At 43.5% G+C, this 19,754-nt stretch overlaps 1 protein-coding gene across 1 annotated transcript in view; it reads left to right on the top strand.

Moving 5' to 3' along the window:
* Positions 1-19,754, top strand: part of DYNC2H1 (dynein cytoplasmic 2 heavy chain 1) — a 235,102-nt gene that overhangs the window by 132,400 nt on the left and 82,948 nt on the right. Inside the window, exons 27-34 of the mRNA XM_078784009.1 lie at positions 2,196-2,308; positions 4,884-5,080; positions 8,608-8,893; positions 9,318-9,525; positions 10,416-10,545; positions 10,671-10,826; positions 10,974-11,222; positions 16,762-16,913. Coding sequence (XP_078640135.1) covers positions 2,196-2,308; positions 4,884-5,080; positions 8,608-8,893; positions 9,318-9,525; positions 10,416-10,545; positions 10,671-10,826; positions 10,974-11,222; positions 16,762-16,913 — 1,491 coding nt within the window. The remainder of the gene's footprint in view (positions 1-2,195; positions 2,309-4,883; positions 5,081-8,607; positions 8,894-9,317; positions 9,526-10,415; positions 10,546-10,670; positions 10,827-10,973; positions 11,223-16,761; positions 16,914-19,754) is intronic.

Raw genomic sequence — 19,754 nt, 5'->3', positions numbered from 1 at the left:
GTGGTGCTTTCCGTTTTTTGGTCAGTATGACAAGTTCTTCATTCATGGGTTCGCCAGCAGTACTAGCATCACCAAGTGCCATCTCACTGGGTTTGGGTGGCACCGGGGCGTCGGGAAGCACGGTCGGGGCGTCGGGAAGCACAGTCGTGGCGTCGGGAAGCACAGTCGGGGCTTCGGGAAGCACGGTTGGGGCTTCGGGTAGCACGGTTGGGGCTTCAGGTAGCACGGTTGGGGCTTCGGGAAGCGTAGTCGGGACCTCGGGAAGCACAGTTGGGACATCAGGAAGCACAGTCGGGGCATCGGGAAGCACGGTCGGGGCTTCAGGTAGCACGGTTTGAGCGCCAGGAAGCACGGTTTGAGCGTCGGGGAGCACGGTTTGAGCATCGGGGAGCACGGTCGAGGCGTGAGGAAGCACGGTCGAGGCGTGAGGAAGCACGGTCGAGGCGTGAGGAAGCACGGTCGAGGCGTGAGGAAGCACGGTCGAGGCGTGAGGAAGCACGGTCGAGGCATGAGGAAGCACGGTCGGGGTGTTTTCTTTTTTACAGCCCACATTGGTGTGTCCCAATTTGCCGCACTTCGTACAAGATGCTTTGGGACAAAACCTTTTAACGTGTCCGAAGGCTCCACAAAGGAAGCACGTTAAGGTGCCTGACGAAGCGTACATTTGATATTGACGATCATTTACCGAAATTTTAAACGAGATGTTTAGTCCTGTATCGTCGCCGCGATCAGGAAGCACCATGAATACTTGTCTCCGGAAACTCATAACATGTTTCATTCGTTCATCCCGACATCCCAGGGGAATCATCGAGATTCGGGAAACAACAGTTCCATACCGGGTCAGAACAGCCATTAACTTATCATCTGTGATAAACGGAGCGACATTTGAAATAATAACTTTAATCGCCGGTGTGTCCATCGGGGAAACCATGACGAACTGCCCACCTTTCAATGACAGACCGGTACTAACAACATCATGCACGAACTTCTCGTCCGACACGAAAACAACAAACTTTTGGTTCATCCGCGACGCGGCGCGGACATTTTCATCGCCGATAACATTCCCTACAGCTAGGATAATGTCCTCGGTAGGAACACCTTCGGGAGGGACACACACGAAAGCATGCTTCCTTGTTAGGGTTTCAAACCCTTCCTGCCATGCACGAACACTCGCCATAACGGCGATGTCTCACCTTTCCACCTTGACCAGGCGGAAAGGACACAAAATAAATAAAGTCGAAATGAAATAATGATTAATAAAGTTCACACGACGCGAGTAAGGTAAACAGCACCGACGGAGCAGGTAAACTGAACCGAACGGGTCTGCTCTCACCTTTGGGCTCTTCTCTCACTCTCTCTGTCTCAAGGGAGGGAAAGGGGCACAGGTGGTAAAGAAGGACACGACAAAGGCGCGATGGGAAAGGAAGGAATGGGGGGGGGGGGGGGTGAGGACAACACAACACAAGCACGGAGCTACAGCACACGAACACCAGTGCACGCCATCTTGCCACGCCCAACACACGAACGGCCAGCAGGGGGCGAGAGAGAGAGAGAGAGAGAGAGAGAGAGAGAGAGAGAGAGAGAGAGAGAGAGAGAGAGAGAGAGAGAGAGAGAGAGAGAGAGAGAGAGAGAGATAGAGATAGAGATAGAGATAGAGATAGATGTCGCAAGTCGATCTTTGCACTTTCGCCATGTGTGCCCATGTACCCATACACAACTTTCTTTTTTGTGTCACAAGCCTTCCTGGGAGTTCCCTGAATCCAGCATCATTGGTAATTTTTCAAATCCTTTAATTCGTTCTCAAGTTATAGTATGACAAACAGAAATGGCTCCTTTTATAATATACATACAAGGATGTTTCTTGGATCATATTTTTAGGAGCGTGTTACCCATTTCAGACTAAAGTTTAATTGAGCTAAAAGTAACTTGTTCCCTGTCCTACATCCTGCTGCTGAAAATGCCGATGGATCAAGTTTGACATTGTGCTCTCGGTATACTGTATAATATATATATATATAATATATACCACTGGTCTTTTGTTTATGATGCCATATATTAACTTGGTTTGAGCTCTGTAACAGTGTAATGATGATTTCTCTTTTGCGCTCTGAGTATGTACTCGTTTCTGTTTTGACCTTCTAGTTTTGAGCATTTAGAGTTCTGGTAATGATCTCTTCTGATTTATGTCTCTCTAGTGAGCTGCTTTCTCCACAGCAACATTATGATTGGGGACTGCGAGCCCTCAAGTCCGTGCTACAGGGATGTGGCAATCTATTGAGACGAGATAAGCTACAAAATAATCAGCAAGGTAAGGCTTTCACATCTTACCAACTTGTGTATCTTACCTACACCAAAGGTTTGTACGCATCAATAACCGGCCATGCTTTTTGTGAAGCTGAGATCACATTGCAATCCTTTCTGAAAACCTGTCAGGGATCTTCATTGGTTCTCTCATTGTGGGGAGCACTATGGCAGCCTCACATGTATAGGTAGTGGACAAAAAATGGAAACACCTGGGTAAATTAGGGATACCAAGCAACGGCTTCCACACAGGTGTGGCCCAGAAGCTCCTCCATCGGCAATACACATTGAAAAAAGGAGGGGTGGGGGACACATTATGACATACAGGTCGTGGACGAAAAATGGAAACACCTGGTGAAACAAGTGAATCCACTTGGATTCCGCCCAGGTTGGCACATGGAAATTATGATGTAGCATAATTATCATCTCGGGTCAAGATTTGAAATTATGCCATGGTTTTTGTAAAATTGCTACTAGTATTCACATTATGTACTTTCACCAAAACATACATCATCATAGAAACATACATAGAATTTGGGTCCTCTGGGTCATTTGGGTCCTCTGGGTCATTTGGGTCCTCTGGGTCATTTGGGTCCTCTGGGTCATTTGGGTCCTCTGGGTCATTTGGGTCCTCTGGGTCATTTGGGTCCTCTGGGTCATTTGGGTCATTTGGGTCATTTGGGTCCTCTGGGTCATTTGGGTCCTCTGGGTCATTTGGGTCCTCTGGGTCATTTGGGTCCTCTGGGTCATTTGGGTCATTTGGGTCCTCTGGGTCATTTGGGTCCTCTGGGTCCTCTGGGTCCTCTGGGTCATTTGGGTCCTCTGGGTCATTTAGGTCATTTGGGTCCTCTGGGTCCTCTGGGTCATTTGGGTCCTCTGGGTCATTTGGGTCCTCTGGGTCCTCTGGGTCCTCTGGGTCATTTGGGTCCTCTGGGTCCTTTGGGTCATTTGGGTCATTTGGGTCCTTTGGGTCATTTGGGTCCTCTGGGTCATTTGGGTCCTCTGGGTCATTTGGGTCGTCTGGGTCCTCTGGGTCATTTGGGTCATTTGGGTCCTCTGGGTCATTTGGGTCCTCTGGGTCATTTGGGTCCTCTGGGTCATTTGGGTCCTCTGGGTCATTTGGGTCCTCTGGGTCATTTGGGTCCTCTGGGTCATTTGGGTCCTCTGGGTCATTTGGGTCCTCTGGGTCATTTGGGTCCTCTGGGTCATTTGGGTCCTCTGGGTCCTCTGGGTCATTTGGGTCCTCTGGGTTATTTGGGTCCTCTGGGTCATTTGGGTCCTCTGGGTCATTTGGGTCCTCTGGGTCATTTGGGTCATTTGGGTCCTCTGGGTCATTTGGGTCCTCTGGGTCATTTGGGTCCTCTGGGTCATTTGGGTCCTCTGGGTCATTTGGGTCCTATATTCCTATCCTATAACATATATATCTCCTATAACCTATCCTATAAATATAGATTTGATGACGTCATGTTTACACATCTGAGCGACAGAAATGAGCGACAGAAATGAGCGACAGAAACTAGCTTCACTTTTGAGCGCCCGAAATTCCCAGGCAAACGCTATAACGCACCAGGTTTACAACCTGTGCGTTAATAAAGGACAGCTTCCACACAGGCGTGGCCCCCTTATGTTAAGCAAATAACATCCCAGCATGCCTTGGGACATGTATAAATATTCTGCACAGGCCTGGATGCCTATAATTATGGCTAGCACGGCTGCAAGAGGAGACCCACAAATGCGCCCCCATCCACACAGTACGTGTGGTCGCCCAATGGTTTGATGAGCATTACATTGATGTTATCCATACGTCATGGCCTTCTCCGTCATCAGATCTGAACCCAAACAATCATTTATGGGATATTCTGGAACGACGCTGAGGACAGCATTTTCCACCTGTATAAAACAGGTGTGAGTTGATTGACTTTCTCGTCCAAGAATGGTGCCGCGTCCCTCCTGCAGAATTCCATACACGGGTGGACTCTATACCACGGCACTTACAGGCCAGGCCATATTGGCCGCAAATGGTGGCCCAACGCCCTATTAAGTGACTTTACATTGGTGTTTCCATTTTTTTGTCCACTACCTGTATATCAAAGTGATTGCTTTAAAGGGGTTACATACCAGGAAGAGTCTTAACATTTTATTGTCAGAAAGTATCATTGCTCAGTATTTTTCCATCTATAAGCTTATTCAATTGGACAATCCAGCTTAATATTCTTTATATAAAAGCAACATCTAATGGGAAGCAGCATTGCTTCCTGCACCAGAGTAAGTATGCATTTTGAGCCCATTTCCTTTACAAATTTATGAATAAATAGCTCGTAGGCAAACACTATCGCTGTCCAGCTGTAAGCATTGTGCAGGTGAATTCTGTAAGTTTGTAGCTGACTTATTTCGGTTCAAACAAAAAACATAATTCAGGTTTACAAATTCAATCCTACTGTTGCAGCCATTTCACCACAAACCAATAATCTTTCAGTTCACAAGTTTGTTTGTTTGCTTATTTTTGATGATCAACAGCACAGTCTAAAGGATAATATGTGTGTTGACATGAATTTTGGCCTGTTTGGGGTTTTTTTTTTTAGATGAGGTGAGTTTAGCAGTGAGAGCTCTTCGCTTGGGTACGCAGTCCAAGTTGACCTTCGTTGACATACCACGGTTTGAGGCGCTCATTGCAGATATATTTCCTGCTATGAAACCAGCAACAAAGAGTGATGCGGGCCTGCGAGAGGCCTTCCAAGAGGCTTGCCGACTCTCACACCTGATTCCATTGGAAACACAGGTGTGCTGCAATAAATCCTTGGGGTGGTGGGGTGTGTGGGGGTGTGGTTGGACATATGCTTTATGTTTTAATATATACCTTATTTTCAATCTGTGCAACCTTTTCTAGTTGAATCCTGCTTAAATACCACAAGTCTAATGGGATAATACAGTGGTAGCAAACTTATCTTTGAGCTGCCCTAATCTATGTTTGATTATTTGCTGCCTATAAACTGTCGGATTGATGCTTTGCAGATAGGGACTTGCATCATCAGATAGGGTGTGCTATCGCACTGATGGACATTAGGCTGGGGATGTCTCTGCTAGTATTAGTTGGAGGATGATAAAGATCTTTCGTGACTTTTCACAAAGAGTAGGCAGGTTATCGTCTGCATCGTGGCTAAATTCTTAGTTCCTGCCCTAACCTACAAAGGGCACTGCATCAGCGGCACAGCATCCATGGCACATCTGTACTCCCAGCAATGATGCAAACCAGCAGCCACGTGCTGCGCAGGAATGAATGAACTTCTCATGCACAGAATGTTGATCTCCAACATACATATCAAGTCGCAGTAAACTACAATGAGTAAAGGTATTTTAAACCGTATCATTGTATTTTAAAGCAATTTCAATGGTTGAGAGACAGAGAGAGACAGACAGATGCAGAGCGACAGTGGCAGTGGCGTGTATATGTGTGTGTATGTATATATATATATATATATATATATATATATATATATATATATATTTATAGAGTTGTGGCCAAAAATATTGGCAACCCTGTACTTTTTTTAAAAAATGCACCATTTCTTCCAGAAAATTGTTGCAATTAAAAAATATTTTGGTATCCACATATGTATTTCTTTGGTTTGCAGTGGAACAAAACATAAAAACCTGAAAAAATTAATAAATCTTAGCTTAATCCACACAGAAATGCTAAAATGGCCCGGACAATATTATTGGCACCTTTTAGAAGTTGTTAGAAATAATTAGATTTCAAGCAGGTGATTCTCCTTTACTTTGGAATTGAACTCACCTATGGTGAGATGCAGGTGCCTGCAATATAATTATCACTCATTCAACCAGTTTTAACAGAGAAAAGGAGTCATTCTGCTGTTTTGTGTCACTGTGTGTATCGCAATGAGCATGGAGAAAAGAAAGAAAACCAAAGAATTGTCTGAGGAGGTCAGACACAAGATCGTAGCCAATCATGGACAATCTCATGGCTGTAAGTACATCTCCAGAGACCTTGACGTTCCTGTGTCCACCGTACGCAATGTTATCAGGAAGTTTAAGGCCCATGGCACTGTAGCCAACCTCCCTGGACATGGCCGCAATAGAAAACCTGATCGAAGACTCCAGTGAAGGATTGTTCAAATGGTGGAGAAAGCACCTCTATCAACTGCCAAACAGATTCAAGCTGACCTTCAGAAACAAGGTATGACAGTTTCAACTCGCACCATCCGTCGCCAACTCAGTGAAAGGGGATTATGGTAGGAGACCCAGGAGGTCCCCACTGCTGAGAAAGCCTGACTGGAGTTTTCCAAAACACACCTGAACAAGCCAAAGTCCTTCTGGGATAATGTCCTGTGGACAGATGAGACCAAATTAGAGCCTTTTGGTAAAGCACATCATCTCTATGTTTATACAAAACAAAATGAAGCCTTCAAAGAAAACAACACCTTCCCTACAGTCAAACATGGAGGGGGTTCAGTGATGTTTTCGGGTTGCTGTACTGCCTCTGGTACTGGGTCCTTTGAATGTGTGCATGGCATCATGAAATCAGGAGACTACCAAGGAATTTTGGAGTGCAATGTTCAACCTAGTGTGAGAAAGATGGGTCTCCGTCGAAGGTCATGGGTCTTGCAGCAGGACAATGACCCCAAACACACTTCAAAAAGCATCCAGGAATGGTGCAAGATAAAACACTGGACTGTTCTGAAGTGGCCAGCAATGAGTCCAGATGTAAATCCCATTGAACACTGGGAGATCTGAAACCAGAGGAAGCAAGAGAACAATGGGAGATCTGAAAAGAGCAGTTGGGAGAATGCACCCTTCAAATCTGGGAGAACTAGAGCAGTTTGCACAAGAATATTGGGCCAAACTGCCAGTAGAGAGTTGGAGGAAGCTCATTCATGGCTAACGCAAGCGCTTGGCTGCAGTTATTTTGTCCAAAGGCGGTTCTACCAAATATTAAGTCTCGGGTATCAATAATTTTGTCAATGCAATTTTTTATTTTCTGATTTAAAATGATATATTAAGTTATGAATCAAAAACAAAGTTTATGTAATATTAACAATGAAATAAAGAATTGTGGAGACCAAATACTTTCGTCAATTTCAACTTATTTTTCGAGAAAATTGTGAGTTATTTGAAAAAAGTGCAAGTGTGCCAATATTTTTGGCCATGACTGTACTACAGGAGGTAAAAATGATAGAAAGGTATTAAAAGCCCTCTATGTTACAAACATTTGAAAGTTGGAATTTGAAAACAGAAAGTGAAGAGAGAAAATGAAAGGTAGGAGAGAGTTTGGAGAAAATAGAGCTTTGGGAGCAGAAGAAGACAAAGAAATGGAGGTTTTAAGAGATTGGAATTAAAGTGCTGGGCTTTTGGGGATGTTGGGGATAGGAAATAAAATCGTTCATAAATCCTATCTGTGGGAGCTCTGCAACAGCCAAATTACAGCTGAGGCCCACTGCCACTCTTGGGGGTCTTGCTCAATCCGTGAACCTCCCAACCTGGATTAGTGCAACTGATGTGTCCTTCTGCTGGGCTTGTTTATGACTAACTTTCCATCCAATCTCTCCAGTTTTGCCTCTGCCTCTCTTGCTTCCTCTGGCAATGTTTTTGTCGAAGCCGATGTCTCTCTGCCTCTTATGATATGAGAGAGCAACCTCAACCTTGCAGAATATGGCTGTTTCCAAGCAGCAGGAACTATTCTTCTCACAAAATAATTGATCTGCCATCTCCACAGGATTTGATACTGATTCTGCCTGGGAATGTCTCAAACGCTGACCAATTATCCCATCCCATCTGCAGCTATAGCATCTATCCTCTCGGCCCAGGTACACTGAATTATGTGGGGAGGCGGTTGCGGTCAAGCAACTTGTTTTTCAACATTGAAAGCCAAGTGAACCGATGTTGTAATGTTATGTGACTGCGTAATCGAGATGTGACCTGTCGATTCCACCCATTGGACTCATCGTGAACTCATCCACAGTCTTTGTAATGAATGCTTAGACTTGTACACATTTCAAAACAATTTTCCGGTATCAGATCATTCCTGTGTTTGCTGCATTTTGCATCAATATGAAATAGAAAACAAGAAAGTGGTGGTTCAATTAATAAATTAACTCCACCACCAAAGGATGTCATAACCGATTTGCAAACCGATTTCTACTGAAAATTCAAATAACCGATTTGTTTTTACTTAAAAGAGGAAGAATACCATTTAAATTGTTTGACTGGACTTATGGAAGAGAAATGGATGGGTTAATTTAACCATTTTCAATTCTAATGATTTCGCATGTTTGGTCCATTTTCTCTTAGTTGTGCAAAGCAGAAGAGCTCCAAGAGCAGCTGCGGCGTCGCACAGGCGTGGTTCTGTTGGGCCATCCCGGTGCAGGCAAAACCACCGTGTGGCGCCTATTACGCACGGCACTCGGGATGCTGGAGGGCGTCCCCGCTCTTCGTGTGCACATATTCAATCCCAAGGCCGTGACTCGGCGGCAGCTCCTGGGCCACGTTGATCCTGATACTCGAGAGTGGACGGACGGTGTTCTGTCCGCCTGTGCGCGGCAAGTTGTTGGCGAATTACCAGGTCAAAGGACATCTTGTGCCTCGTACATTTCCTTTCGACTGCATACTTGTTTATTTTCTATTGTCATTTTGGTGACTTATGGCACTGACATGTCTGGGTACATCATGAGGAGGTTTGGTGGCTTGTGGAAAAACTACTTTAAGCAGAAATGAATTACTTTAAGCAGAAATGAATTACTTTAAGCAGCAATTTGCCGTTTATTTAGAAAGATTTCATGTTATTTTCTGGGCTTGTAAATCAGTGCAAGAAAGCAATACAGTTGTTTTCTCAACATTTGTAAAGGCCTAAGATCTTGCCTCAATAGCACAAACACAGCACTTAAAAGGAGACTACAATACATGTGTGAACTAATACAGGTTCACGTGCTATAAGCCATGTCGCTGCACCTGCAATATTGATCAACACCCTTAAAAACTGACACTACGCCGTTATCCAACAGACGTTCACTCCTGGATCGTGTGTGATGGGGACATTGACCCAGACTGGATTGAGGCCCTCAATTCGGTACTGGATGACAACAGGCTGCTCACACTTCCCAGTGGTGAACGCATCCAGTTTGGCCCAAACGTGAACTTTATATTTGAGACACATGACCTGGGTGCAGCCTCACCAGCTACTGTCTCTCGTATGGGCATGGTCTTTATGAGGTACCCTTTGCTTTCTGTTTTTGAATTGTTTCTTACTTTATAGCTATCGGTCACCCAAGCTTGTATGCGAGGCATTAAATGAAAACTCAATTTGCAAAATTAGTTGCTTATGCCCAGGTTTTTCAAAATAATGAACGTTTTGTGAAAACCTTGATTACCTCTGCCACTGAAGGTGGATCGATGTTATGTTTTCACTCCTGTCTATCTGTCTGTTTGTTTGTCTGTCTGTTTGTCTGTTTGACTGTGAACAAGATATCTCAAAAAGTTGTGGACGGATTCAGACAAAACTTGGTGGAGAGGTTGCTTATGTGACCAGGAAGAATTGATTCAATTTTGGGGAAGAATCGAACTCGGATCCGGATCAGAGAATTTTTAAGTGATTCTTCACTATTGAGTGATAGGGCTAAAACCGATATATAGCACAATATCTCAAAATGTTATGGACGGATTTGTCCAAAACTTGGTGGAGATGTTGTGTGTGTGTGTGACAAGGATGAATCGATTCGACTTTGGTGAAGATCTGAATATGGATTTGGATGCGAGAATTATTTAATTTTTAAAGTGATTCTTCACCGTTGAGAGATCGGGCGAAAAGCGACATATAACATGGTATTAAAAAAAGTTATGGACGAGTTATGTCTAAACTTGGTCGATGAGTTGGGTTGGTGACAAGAACAAGTTGATTCGATTTTGGTTCAGGTCCGAATGCAGATCCGGCCTATCAGTGGGATACAAAACATAAACTGTTCAGCCTGGCGGAGGTGTGCGCTCTACCGAGTGCTGCTCTAGTTGCCTTTGTGTCAGAAATGCTTCCTGATATTAGTTTGAAAGTGATGTAAAAAGAGCGATTTCCTTTGCTTCATCATTTGTTCCGCTTTATCGCATGCCAGCGACGAAGATTTGGATGCGAAGGCTCTAGTGTCCAGCTGGATACACCGCCAACCTGATGATCTACAACCGATTTTGTCCAGCATGCTCAATGATCATTTCTATCGGGCTGTAGACTTTTTGCTCAAACAGGTAGAGACATCCTTTTCAAGCCTTCATTATTGAAAATGTAAGTTTGTTTTAAACTCCCAGGAAGTTTTGTCGATAGGGGATTTCACCTCCACCCCACCCTCCCTCCTTTTTCCCACATTCTCCAGAATGAGTTTGCGATTCCAACAAGCCTAGCAGGTACTATATATAATGGTCTCTCTCTGCTGCACAACACCCACCGCCCACGTGCATGCTTGGTGGCATTAATCCGTGGTCTTGGTGGTAATCTCACTGCGCCAGCTCAGCAAAAGCTCGCGGCACAGGTCAGATTCTTATCAAAAGTACAAATTCATGCTCAAATCACACTCATTATCACTTTGAGCATTGTTTTTAGCAATGGTTTCATTTGCACAGCATTATTTGCTATTTTTTTATTACATCAAGCAATCTATGCTCCATCTATTTTTCAGCTGTTCACTTGGTTTTGTGAGCCTGCACCAGACTCTCGTCATCTCGTGAATGTTCGCTATGACCCCGAGTGCGATAGTCTGCTTGCATACCCTGGACCAATAAAAGAAACATCTGGAAGTGTGGAGCAGGTACAGGTTCCTTCAATGCTTGATCCTGTATCACCACCTGTGGTACTCACAGCCATGGCGCAACGCTGTCTAGACCTCATCCTTCCCTGGTTGGAGAATCCCTTGCACCCGGCTTTCTTGGTAGTCGGCCCAGAGGGTTGTGGCAAGAGGTATATAATGATAATAATTCATAATATAATATTTTATGTTATTTTATCATATATATATATAGTGATACTCATCAAGGCCCTGTCATGCCCGTTGGCAGCACACTGCTGCACCATGCATTCTCGCAGCTGCGCTCTGCACAGGTGGCCGAACTTTCTTGCACTTCTGAGACAGGGCCCAACCATGTGCTGCACAAACTTGAGCAGGCATGCCGTTCGTCCAATGGGAATTCAGGCCGGGTGTTGCGACCACGCCACGCGGAACGGCTGCTCCTCTTCCTGCGTGGCATCAGCTTGCCACACCCAGACAAGTGGGGAACTTGTCGACTCATCGCCTTCCTGCGACAGGTGTGGCACAATGGGAAGCCAAGTGTTGTGAGGCCTAGTGTGACAGCTTCATGCAATACTTCATTTGAATTTGTTGGACTAGTACACCCAGTCCCTGTGGGAGCTGCTGGAAGGGTCATGTTATTATTCTCACTGGGGTATATAGATTACAGTAGATCTAGGCCCGGATCCATTGGTCTGGAGGAGATGCGATATAAGCATTTAATCCCTCAAGTACGTCGTGTTTCCTCCATTTCAGTTCAGTGTTAAACAGCAGTAGCAACTGTTTGAAAAAGTTTGTGGTTTATAATATTTTTACTTCTGGTAGGGGTGCCCCACGATACACCACAATACGCTATTTATACATGTAACACTGCGTTTGTCGAAGGAGGAAAACCCCTTGGGGAGAGGGGATACTATTAGTATTAATATTGTTTTGTAATAACGTTAATATTATGCTATTATTACCCTGTGCTCGCGAAGCGAAAAGCGGGGTTAAGCAGTCGGGTGCGTAAGTGTGCCGTGTGCCGTACTTGTGCCGTGGTACGGACGCCATCTTGGAAAAACGTTACACCTCTATATCTCCCAAACCGCTTCATTGAAAAAATTTAAACATGGCTCATTGTCAAGTACACCCCATGGGGAATAAGATATGTTGATGATGATCTCATTGGTGCCTCCATTATGACGTCATAATTCGACGAGTACAACTCTTGATCTGATCAGTATGAAAAAAAATAATTCCTCTGCAACTGTTAGTCCGATGAACACGAAATTTTCAGAATATGAGCGGCTCCTCCTCTAGAATTGTTCTAATGATAATTATGACATCATTGGTCACGTGGTACAGGCGCCATCTTGGAAAAATCGAAAAAAGTTGCACCTCTATATCTCCGAAACCACTCCATGGAAGAAATTGAAACATGGCTCATTGTCAAGTACTCCCCTTGGAGAATAAGACATGTTAATGATGATGTCATCGGTACCTTAATTACGACGTCATCATTTGACAAGTACAATGCTTGATTTGATCACTATGAATTTTTTTCTCTGCAATTCTTGGTCCGATTGACACAAATTTTTCACCAAAGGAGCGCCTCCTCATGGAGAATATTTTAATGCTAATCATGATGGCATAGGTCATGTGGTACAGGCGACATCTTGGAAAAACCGAAAAACTTTGCACCTCTATATCTCCAAAACTCCTCCATGGAAAAAATTGAAATGTGGTTTATTGTAAAGAACTCCATATGGGGAATAGGTCTTGTTAACGATGATGTCATTGGTGCCGCAATTATGACGTCATAATTCAACAGGGACAACGCTTAGTCTGATCAGTTTGAAATTTCCCGAGCGTGATCTATGCAACAATTTTATTAGAGAATATAAATTTATGATGTCATCGCTCACGTGAAAGAAGAAAAAGAGTGTGCCATATTGGATCAAAGAAAAAATAAACGTTCAAAAACAGAAGAGTTGGCTCGCACCAAGTTGACTCCGCAGGGTAAGTATTCTATGAATACCATCTAGTCATAGTGTTGTTATTACTTTTGTTATAAGAAGCAGCCGTGGGAAAATGTCATGATTAGCTATCTCAACACGGACATACACCTTAACAAAGATTTCGCCCTAGGCGGAAAAAAAACTCTTTGGGGAGGGCGTGGGGCAAAATGAAGTTGCTTCAACCTTGGTCTTATGACCCTTAATGCTCCTGTCAAGTTTGATTGACATTCGATAAGTAACGATTGAATGTATCGCTGTCAAAACGACAGACACCAAATTGCATATTTTAGTTTGATCTTTTTTTTTTAATCGAGGATTTTTTTTATCCTTTAATCAGAAAAATATACATACACAAGGATTTTCAAAGAAACTTTGCCGCAAAAGGTCATTTGGACCATCATATGTGTACTTCATCTTTAACATATTTATTATTTCACTTGTCCATTTCTTCAAATTGACTTAAGATAAATGTACTTTGATATAAATTTATGATTAACTAGTATATCCTATTTAACCAACCACGATTCACATTTTACCTCCTCCACCGAAGGTGGATGGAGGTTATGTTTTCACCCCTGTCTGTCTGTCTGTCTGTCTGTCTGTGAACAAGATATTGCAAAAAGTTGTGGATGGATTCAGACGAAATTTGGCAGAGAGGTAGTGTTTGTGACATGGACGAAATTATTACATTTTGGTGAAGATCCGGATTCGGATCCAGCTAGTAGAAATTTTTAAGCGATTCTTCACCTAAGGGAGATCGGGCCAAAAACGATATATAGCAGAGTATCTCAAAACGTTATGGACGGATTTGGACGAAACTTGGTGGAGAGGATGGATGTGTGACAAGGACTAATCGATTTGATTTTGGTGAAGATCTGAATATGCATTCGGATACGAGAGTTATTTAATTTCTAAGTGATTCTTCACCATTGAGTGATCGGGCTACAACCTATACATATCACGATATCTCAAAAAGTTATGGACCAATTGGGACGAAACTTGGTGGACAGGTTGCGTGTGTGACGAGGATGAATTGGTTCGATTTTGGTGAATATCTAATTATGGATTCGGATACGATAATTATTTAATTTTTAAGTGATTCTTCACCATTGAGAAATCGAGCGAAAGGCGATAAATAACATGATATTTAAAAAAGTTATGGACGAGCTATGACTAAACTAGGTGGATGAGTTGGTTAAGTGACAAGAACAAGCCGATTAGATTTTGGTTCAGGTCCGAATCCAGATCCGGCCTATCAGTGGGATACAAAACTAACTGTTCAGCCTGGCGGAGGTATGTGCTCTACCGAGTGCCGTTCTAGTAAACCACTATTATTTCGTCTGGGTGCTGACACAAAATTACCTCCAATTTTCAAGACGTACTGTGGGATTTTTCACATCCAAAACCAAAATGCAGACAACAAAGCCAGCTTTACATCTCCTTCCAATGGTTGCTGTGCTCCATAATGCGTCACCTTCTGCAGGTACTTCCCCCTCCCGCCCCCACCCCCCTTTCTGACTTGCCTGGCCTTCCATTGGGAAATCTGCAAGTACCCACTATGCTTGGCTCTGCTTAGCTACTGCGAGCTGATGGGATCAGTTATATTTGTGCCGATAAGTCATAAGAAATATTTAATTATTGATCCCTTTGAGTGCTATTAATTTTGAAGGTACATGCTACATATCTCTCCGTTAATATACAGTGTGCTCCATAAAGACCTGGACAACTTTGGTTTTTAATATATTTAGTACCACAAATGATACAACGATACCCTTTGATTTATATGATGCATAAACTTATAAAGATTTCTTTATTTTCAGGTCTGGTGGTTTAATGTAAAATAAAATGACGACTCCATAGAAGAAAGCTCAGTGCATCTAATGGTTCATTGAAACGAGATTTGACACATGTGTAATTTCAGCATAAATCAAGTTCAGCATAATTTCCATACAAGTATGGGAGGAATCCGCCATCGCAGACGAGTATCAGAGAGTGATACAAGAGGGTCAAGGAGACTGGAAGTTGTCAGAAACAGAAAAGTACCGGTCGACCAAGCACAAGTGCAGCAGATGTTGAAAGAGTGCGCAAATCATTTCAACAAAGTCCCAGAAAATAAATCCGACATGCATCCAGAGAACTGGGACTACCGACCATCACTGTACACAAGATTTTGCATAAAAGATTGAAGGTTTATGCCTATAAGGTGCAGATTCTGCAGGAACTCAAACCAAAGACGGATCCAAATTCAGGGCGTTTGCCTTGGAAGTGCTCAGTCACATAGAGGATTATGAAGATTACCTGAAAAAGGTCATGTTCACAGACGAAGCTTGCTTTCATGTATCGGGGAAGGTCTACCAGCATAATGTGAGAATCTGGGGGCTCTGAAAACCCCCACGTGGTCATTGAACACATACGCAACAATCCAAAGGTCAATGTGTGGTGTGGTCTTCTCCATGACCCCTTGGTGGGTCCATTTTTCTTTGTGGAGGAAACAGAGAACTCAACAATTGACGTGAACATATTGGAAGGATTCACCTTCCCACAGATTGAAGACCTGCAAGCCAATACCATTTTTCAACAGGACGGTGCTCCCCCTTTGGCCTTAGTCGGTCGAGCCGTCCTGAATGAAAAATTTCCAGGTCGCTGGAGACAGACCAACAGCCTTGTCCCCACAATCACCAGACATAACCCTCCTTGCGTTTTTTTCTGTGGGGGTTTGTCAAAGATGTTGTCGACAACACCAAGGTGGCAAACCTGCAGGATCTTTGTTCTCAGATCACAGCTACATGTGCACTGGTGAATGTAAACATGCTGAGCGGAACATGGCAATAACTCGTGCACCACCTTGATGCCCTGTGTGTGACAAACGGAGCTCACCTTGAAGTCTATTGATTGTGTGCACAAAACTTTGAGTGTCTGTATCATATAAACCAAAGGGTATCGTTATATGGTTTGTAGTTCTAAATATACACAAAGAATTAAGTTAAGCACCCCTACACAACGAATTAAGGTAAGCACCCCCTAATATATATTCTTTGTGTATATGTATACATTGGCATATATTCTAAGGTATGTGAGATCAAATAATGATTGGTATGACATTAGCAATTATCCATTGATGAAATTGAGTGATCAAAGTGAAAAAAAGTGATTGGTTGAGTCAGTGATCCGATCACGTGGGTCCTACACACGTTATTGACGCAAAGATCGCTAGAGGTCTTCTCAGAACAATGACTGTATGTTAGAAAACATAAACGTCATCCACACTGTCCGTGATGGACCTATAGCTCCATACTTAAATTGAGGTGAAAATATGCCTAAAATTCCCAAAAAATTTCACCTTAAATTATTCAGAATAAAATATTGAAAACGGCATGATTGTTATGTTTTTATGTGACCATAATATCACTTCTCCAGAAAATATAGCAATATCATGGGTATATTACACTGTTTTGACGACAACAAACTTGTAATGTGCGAGGTTGTAAATAAACGGGGGGGGTGCTTAACTTAATTCTTTGTGTATATATTAACTAGCAAAGTTGTCCGGGTCATTTTGGAACACTGTATTTCACACTTGTCCATAAAGTAGGTTCTGGTATGCCATGATGTTTGTAGTGATGTGATTTTCCAACCATGAGAATTATTTGTTAATTACAAACCTGTTTGTACTATGACCACAGTTGCTCACATATCGAGGATTTTACGACGACAACCTGGAGTGGGTGAGGCTTGAGAATGTGCAACTAGTGGCCTCCATGACCCATGTTGGCTCACCTGGATGTCACCCACTGTCACCACGGTTCACCTCACTGCTACACATCTGCTGTATGGAGTATGTACGACATTTAGGATCAACCCATATTATTAGGATGGCCCTTTTTTTTTTTTTTTTTTTTTTTTTTTTTTTTTGTATACAATATCGAGGCTCGTGAAAGAGCGAACATTAATCACATGAACACATAGAAAGACAAACCGACACATAAAACATATAACATAGGGAGCGGTAGACAAGATGGGGAGAGAGGGGGAAGGACACAAACACAACATTTGAGAGCAGGGACCGAGAGACATGGAGACATCGAGAGATCTGAGAGAGGGCGAGGGCTTTGGGGGGGGGGGGCGTGGGAAGGGGGCAGTGGGAGAGGTATAAAACATATGGACACTGCCAGGACTTCCAGGAAAGAAGTTGGAATTTCAAACAAGGTGGATCTGGGGTGAATTAGCGGGGGTAGAAAAGATCAAGGTTTTGGATGGGGGAAGATAAGAGATGGTGGTGAACAGCTGTTTTAAAGACCTGGAGGGAGGAGTGGGATTGAAGGGAGTGAGGGAGTTTGTTCCAGAGGCGGGAGAAAAGAGGAATGAAAGAGTGAAGGTGAGCGGAGAGCCGAGATTTCGGCAGTTTAACCATCAGAGGGTTGCTGGCAGATCTTGTGCGACCTGTAGGAATATTTGGGGGACAGAGCACAGAGAGAGCTGGGGGTGCAAGGCCGGAGAGGAGTCGGTAGAAGACAGAAAGACCACCTACCTGCCTGCGGTGAGTGAGTGAAAGGCCCTCAGAGATAGCTTCATCGCGGGAGATTCCAATAATTCTGAAAGCTTTGGTTTCAACAGCGTGAAGCCGAGCTAGGTGTGAGGCAGGAGCACCGGCCCATAGGGGAGAACAGTATTCCATTGAGCTGCGGATGAAAGCCTTGTATGTGGTGAGGAGCTCAGGTGTGCCGAGGAAGGACTTCGCACGACGGAGGATGCCCAGTCGGCGACTGGCTTTGGAGGCCAGCTTGGAAATGTGGTTTTCCCAAGAAAGATCATGGCAGATAGTGAGACCCAAAATCTTGAGCGACAGAACTTCTTGGAGAGGATTGTTGAGAAAGTAGATGGGAGGGTTGTCCAGTCGATCTTTTCGGAGAGACATAGTAAGAGTGTGAGATTTGTCAGGATTGAAAGACATGTTCCACTTGTTTGACCAGTCTGTGATTTTGTCCAGGTCTTCAGAGAGTGAGGAGGCAGCAGACTGCCGATCTGAGGGAAGAGGAATGGAGCGGCAGAGAGTGGAGTCATCAGCAAAGAGATAGAGAGGATTTTCGAGAGAGTCAGAGAGATCATTGATGAAGACCAGAAAAAGCACGGGGCCCAGAACACTGCCTTGGGGAACTCCAGCCTGAACAGGAAGAGGAGATGAGAGAAACCCATTCAGGGCCACACGTTGACGACGACTAGAGAGGAAGTCCGCCAGCCATGCGTGGAGATTTCCATGGATACCAAAGGAGGAGAGTTTGGTGAGCAGAGCGGGGTGCCAGACCGTGTCGAAGGCACGTGATATGTCGAGGGAGACAGCTCTAATTTCCTGTTTGGCATTGAGGACCTCCATCCATTGTTGAGACAGCAGAAGCAGCATGTCCAGAGTAGAGTGACCTGGTCTGAAACCAAATTGATGATCAGAGATCAAGCCATTGGAGAAGAGGAAAGATTTCATATCAGAAGCAATGATGGATTCCATGACTTTGCTGATAATTGGGAGAAGGCTGATTGGTCTGTAGTTGCTAGGATCTGTTTTTGCACCTTTTTTGTGCAAAGCGGTGATGTTGGCTGATTTCCAAGCAGATGGCTTTCCAAGCAGATGGCCTTTTTTGAGCATTTTTCTGTATCGTCTATCTTGTTTGCCTCATTTAGTATGTTGGTCACAAACTGGGAAAACAAAGAGTATCACATTATGTAGGTTTGTATGACAGAAGGCTGCAGATAATCAGGCAAGGAAAAAAGGATCTGGTGGAATTTTCGGATTCAGTAGTGTCTGCTGCTAGATTTGCTTCTAGTGTTGACAGAAGGACTAATAAATAAACAAGAAGATGTCATGCAGAGCACGATACTTGTAAAATCCCCCCCCCCCCCCCACTCCCCAATAAAAAAATTTCATTGATACAGCAAATTGTCCATTTCATCAAGATTAAAATTGACAATCTTGATCAAAGCTCAGGTCAATAGGAAGAAAAGTGACGATTTTTCAGATGAAAAATGATGATTTTGGAAGGTTGACCTTGACTTGACCTTTGACCTCAAAAATAGCTGGTTTCCCTATTTAGTGACTCGATGTGCAAATGCTGTTCAATTTTCAAGTCGATCGGATTTAAAATGGCGATTTTAGAAATTTGACCTCCAGTTGACCTTTGACCTCAAATCAATAGGCTTCTCAATTGGGATTACCTAGGCAATTTGGTGAAGTTTCGTGACGATCGCTTTAGAATTGTGACCTGTAGGCCGGTGACAAACAGACAAACAAGAAGACGTCATGCGGAGCACGATACTTGCAAAATACGCCCCCCCCTCCTCATCCCCAAGAAAAAAAATTCCATTGATACAGCAAATTGTCCATTTCATCAAGATTAAAATTGACGATCTTGATCAAAGCTCAGGTCAATAGAAACAAAATTGATGAAAATTGATGATTTTTAAAATTTGACTTTGAGTTGACCTTTGACCTTTTTACCTCAAAAATAGTATGTTTCCCAATTTAGTGACTCGATATGCAAATGCTGTTCAATTTTCAAGTCAATCGGTTGAGAATTGACGGCTTTTTAGATGAAAATTGATGATTTTAAAAATTTGACTAAGTTGACTTTTGACCTCAAAAATAGTTCATTTCCCAATTTAGTGACGTGATATACAAATGCTGTTC

This window comes from Myxine glutinosa, chromosome 8, assembly GCF_964187855.1.
Source record: "Myxine glutinosa chromosome 8, kmMyxGlut1.1, whole genome shotgun sequence".
Taxonomy (NCBI): Eukaryota; Metazoa; Chordata; class Myxini; order Myxiniformes; family Myxinidae; genus Myxine; species Myxine glutinosa.
Note: the sequence above shows the minus strand (reverse complement) of the source record. Positions and strands in the feature narration are given on the sequence as shown.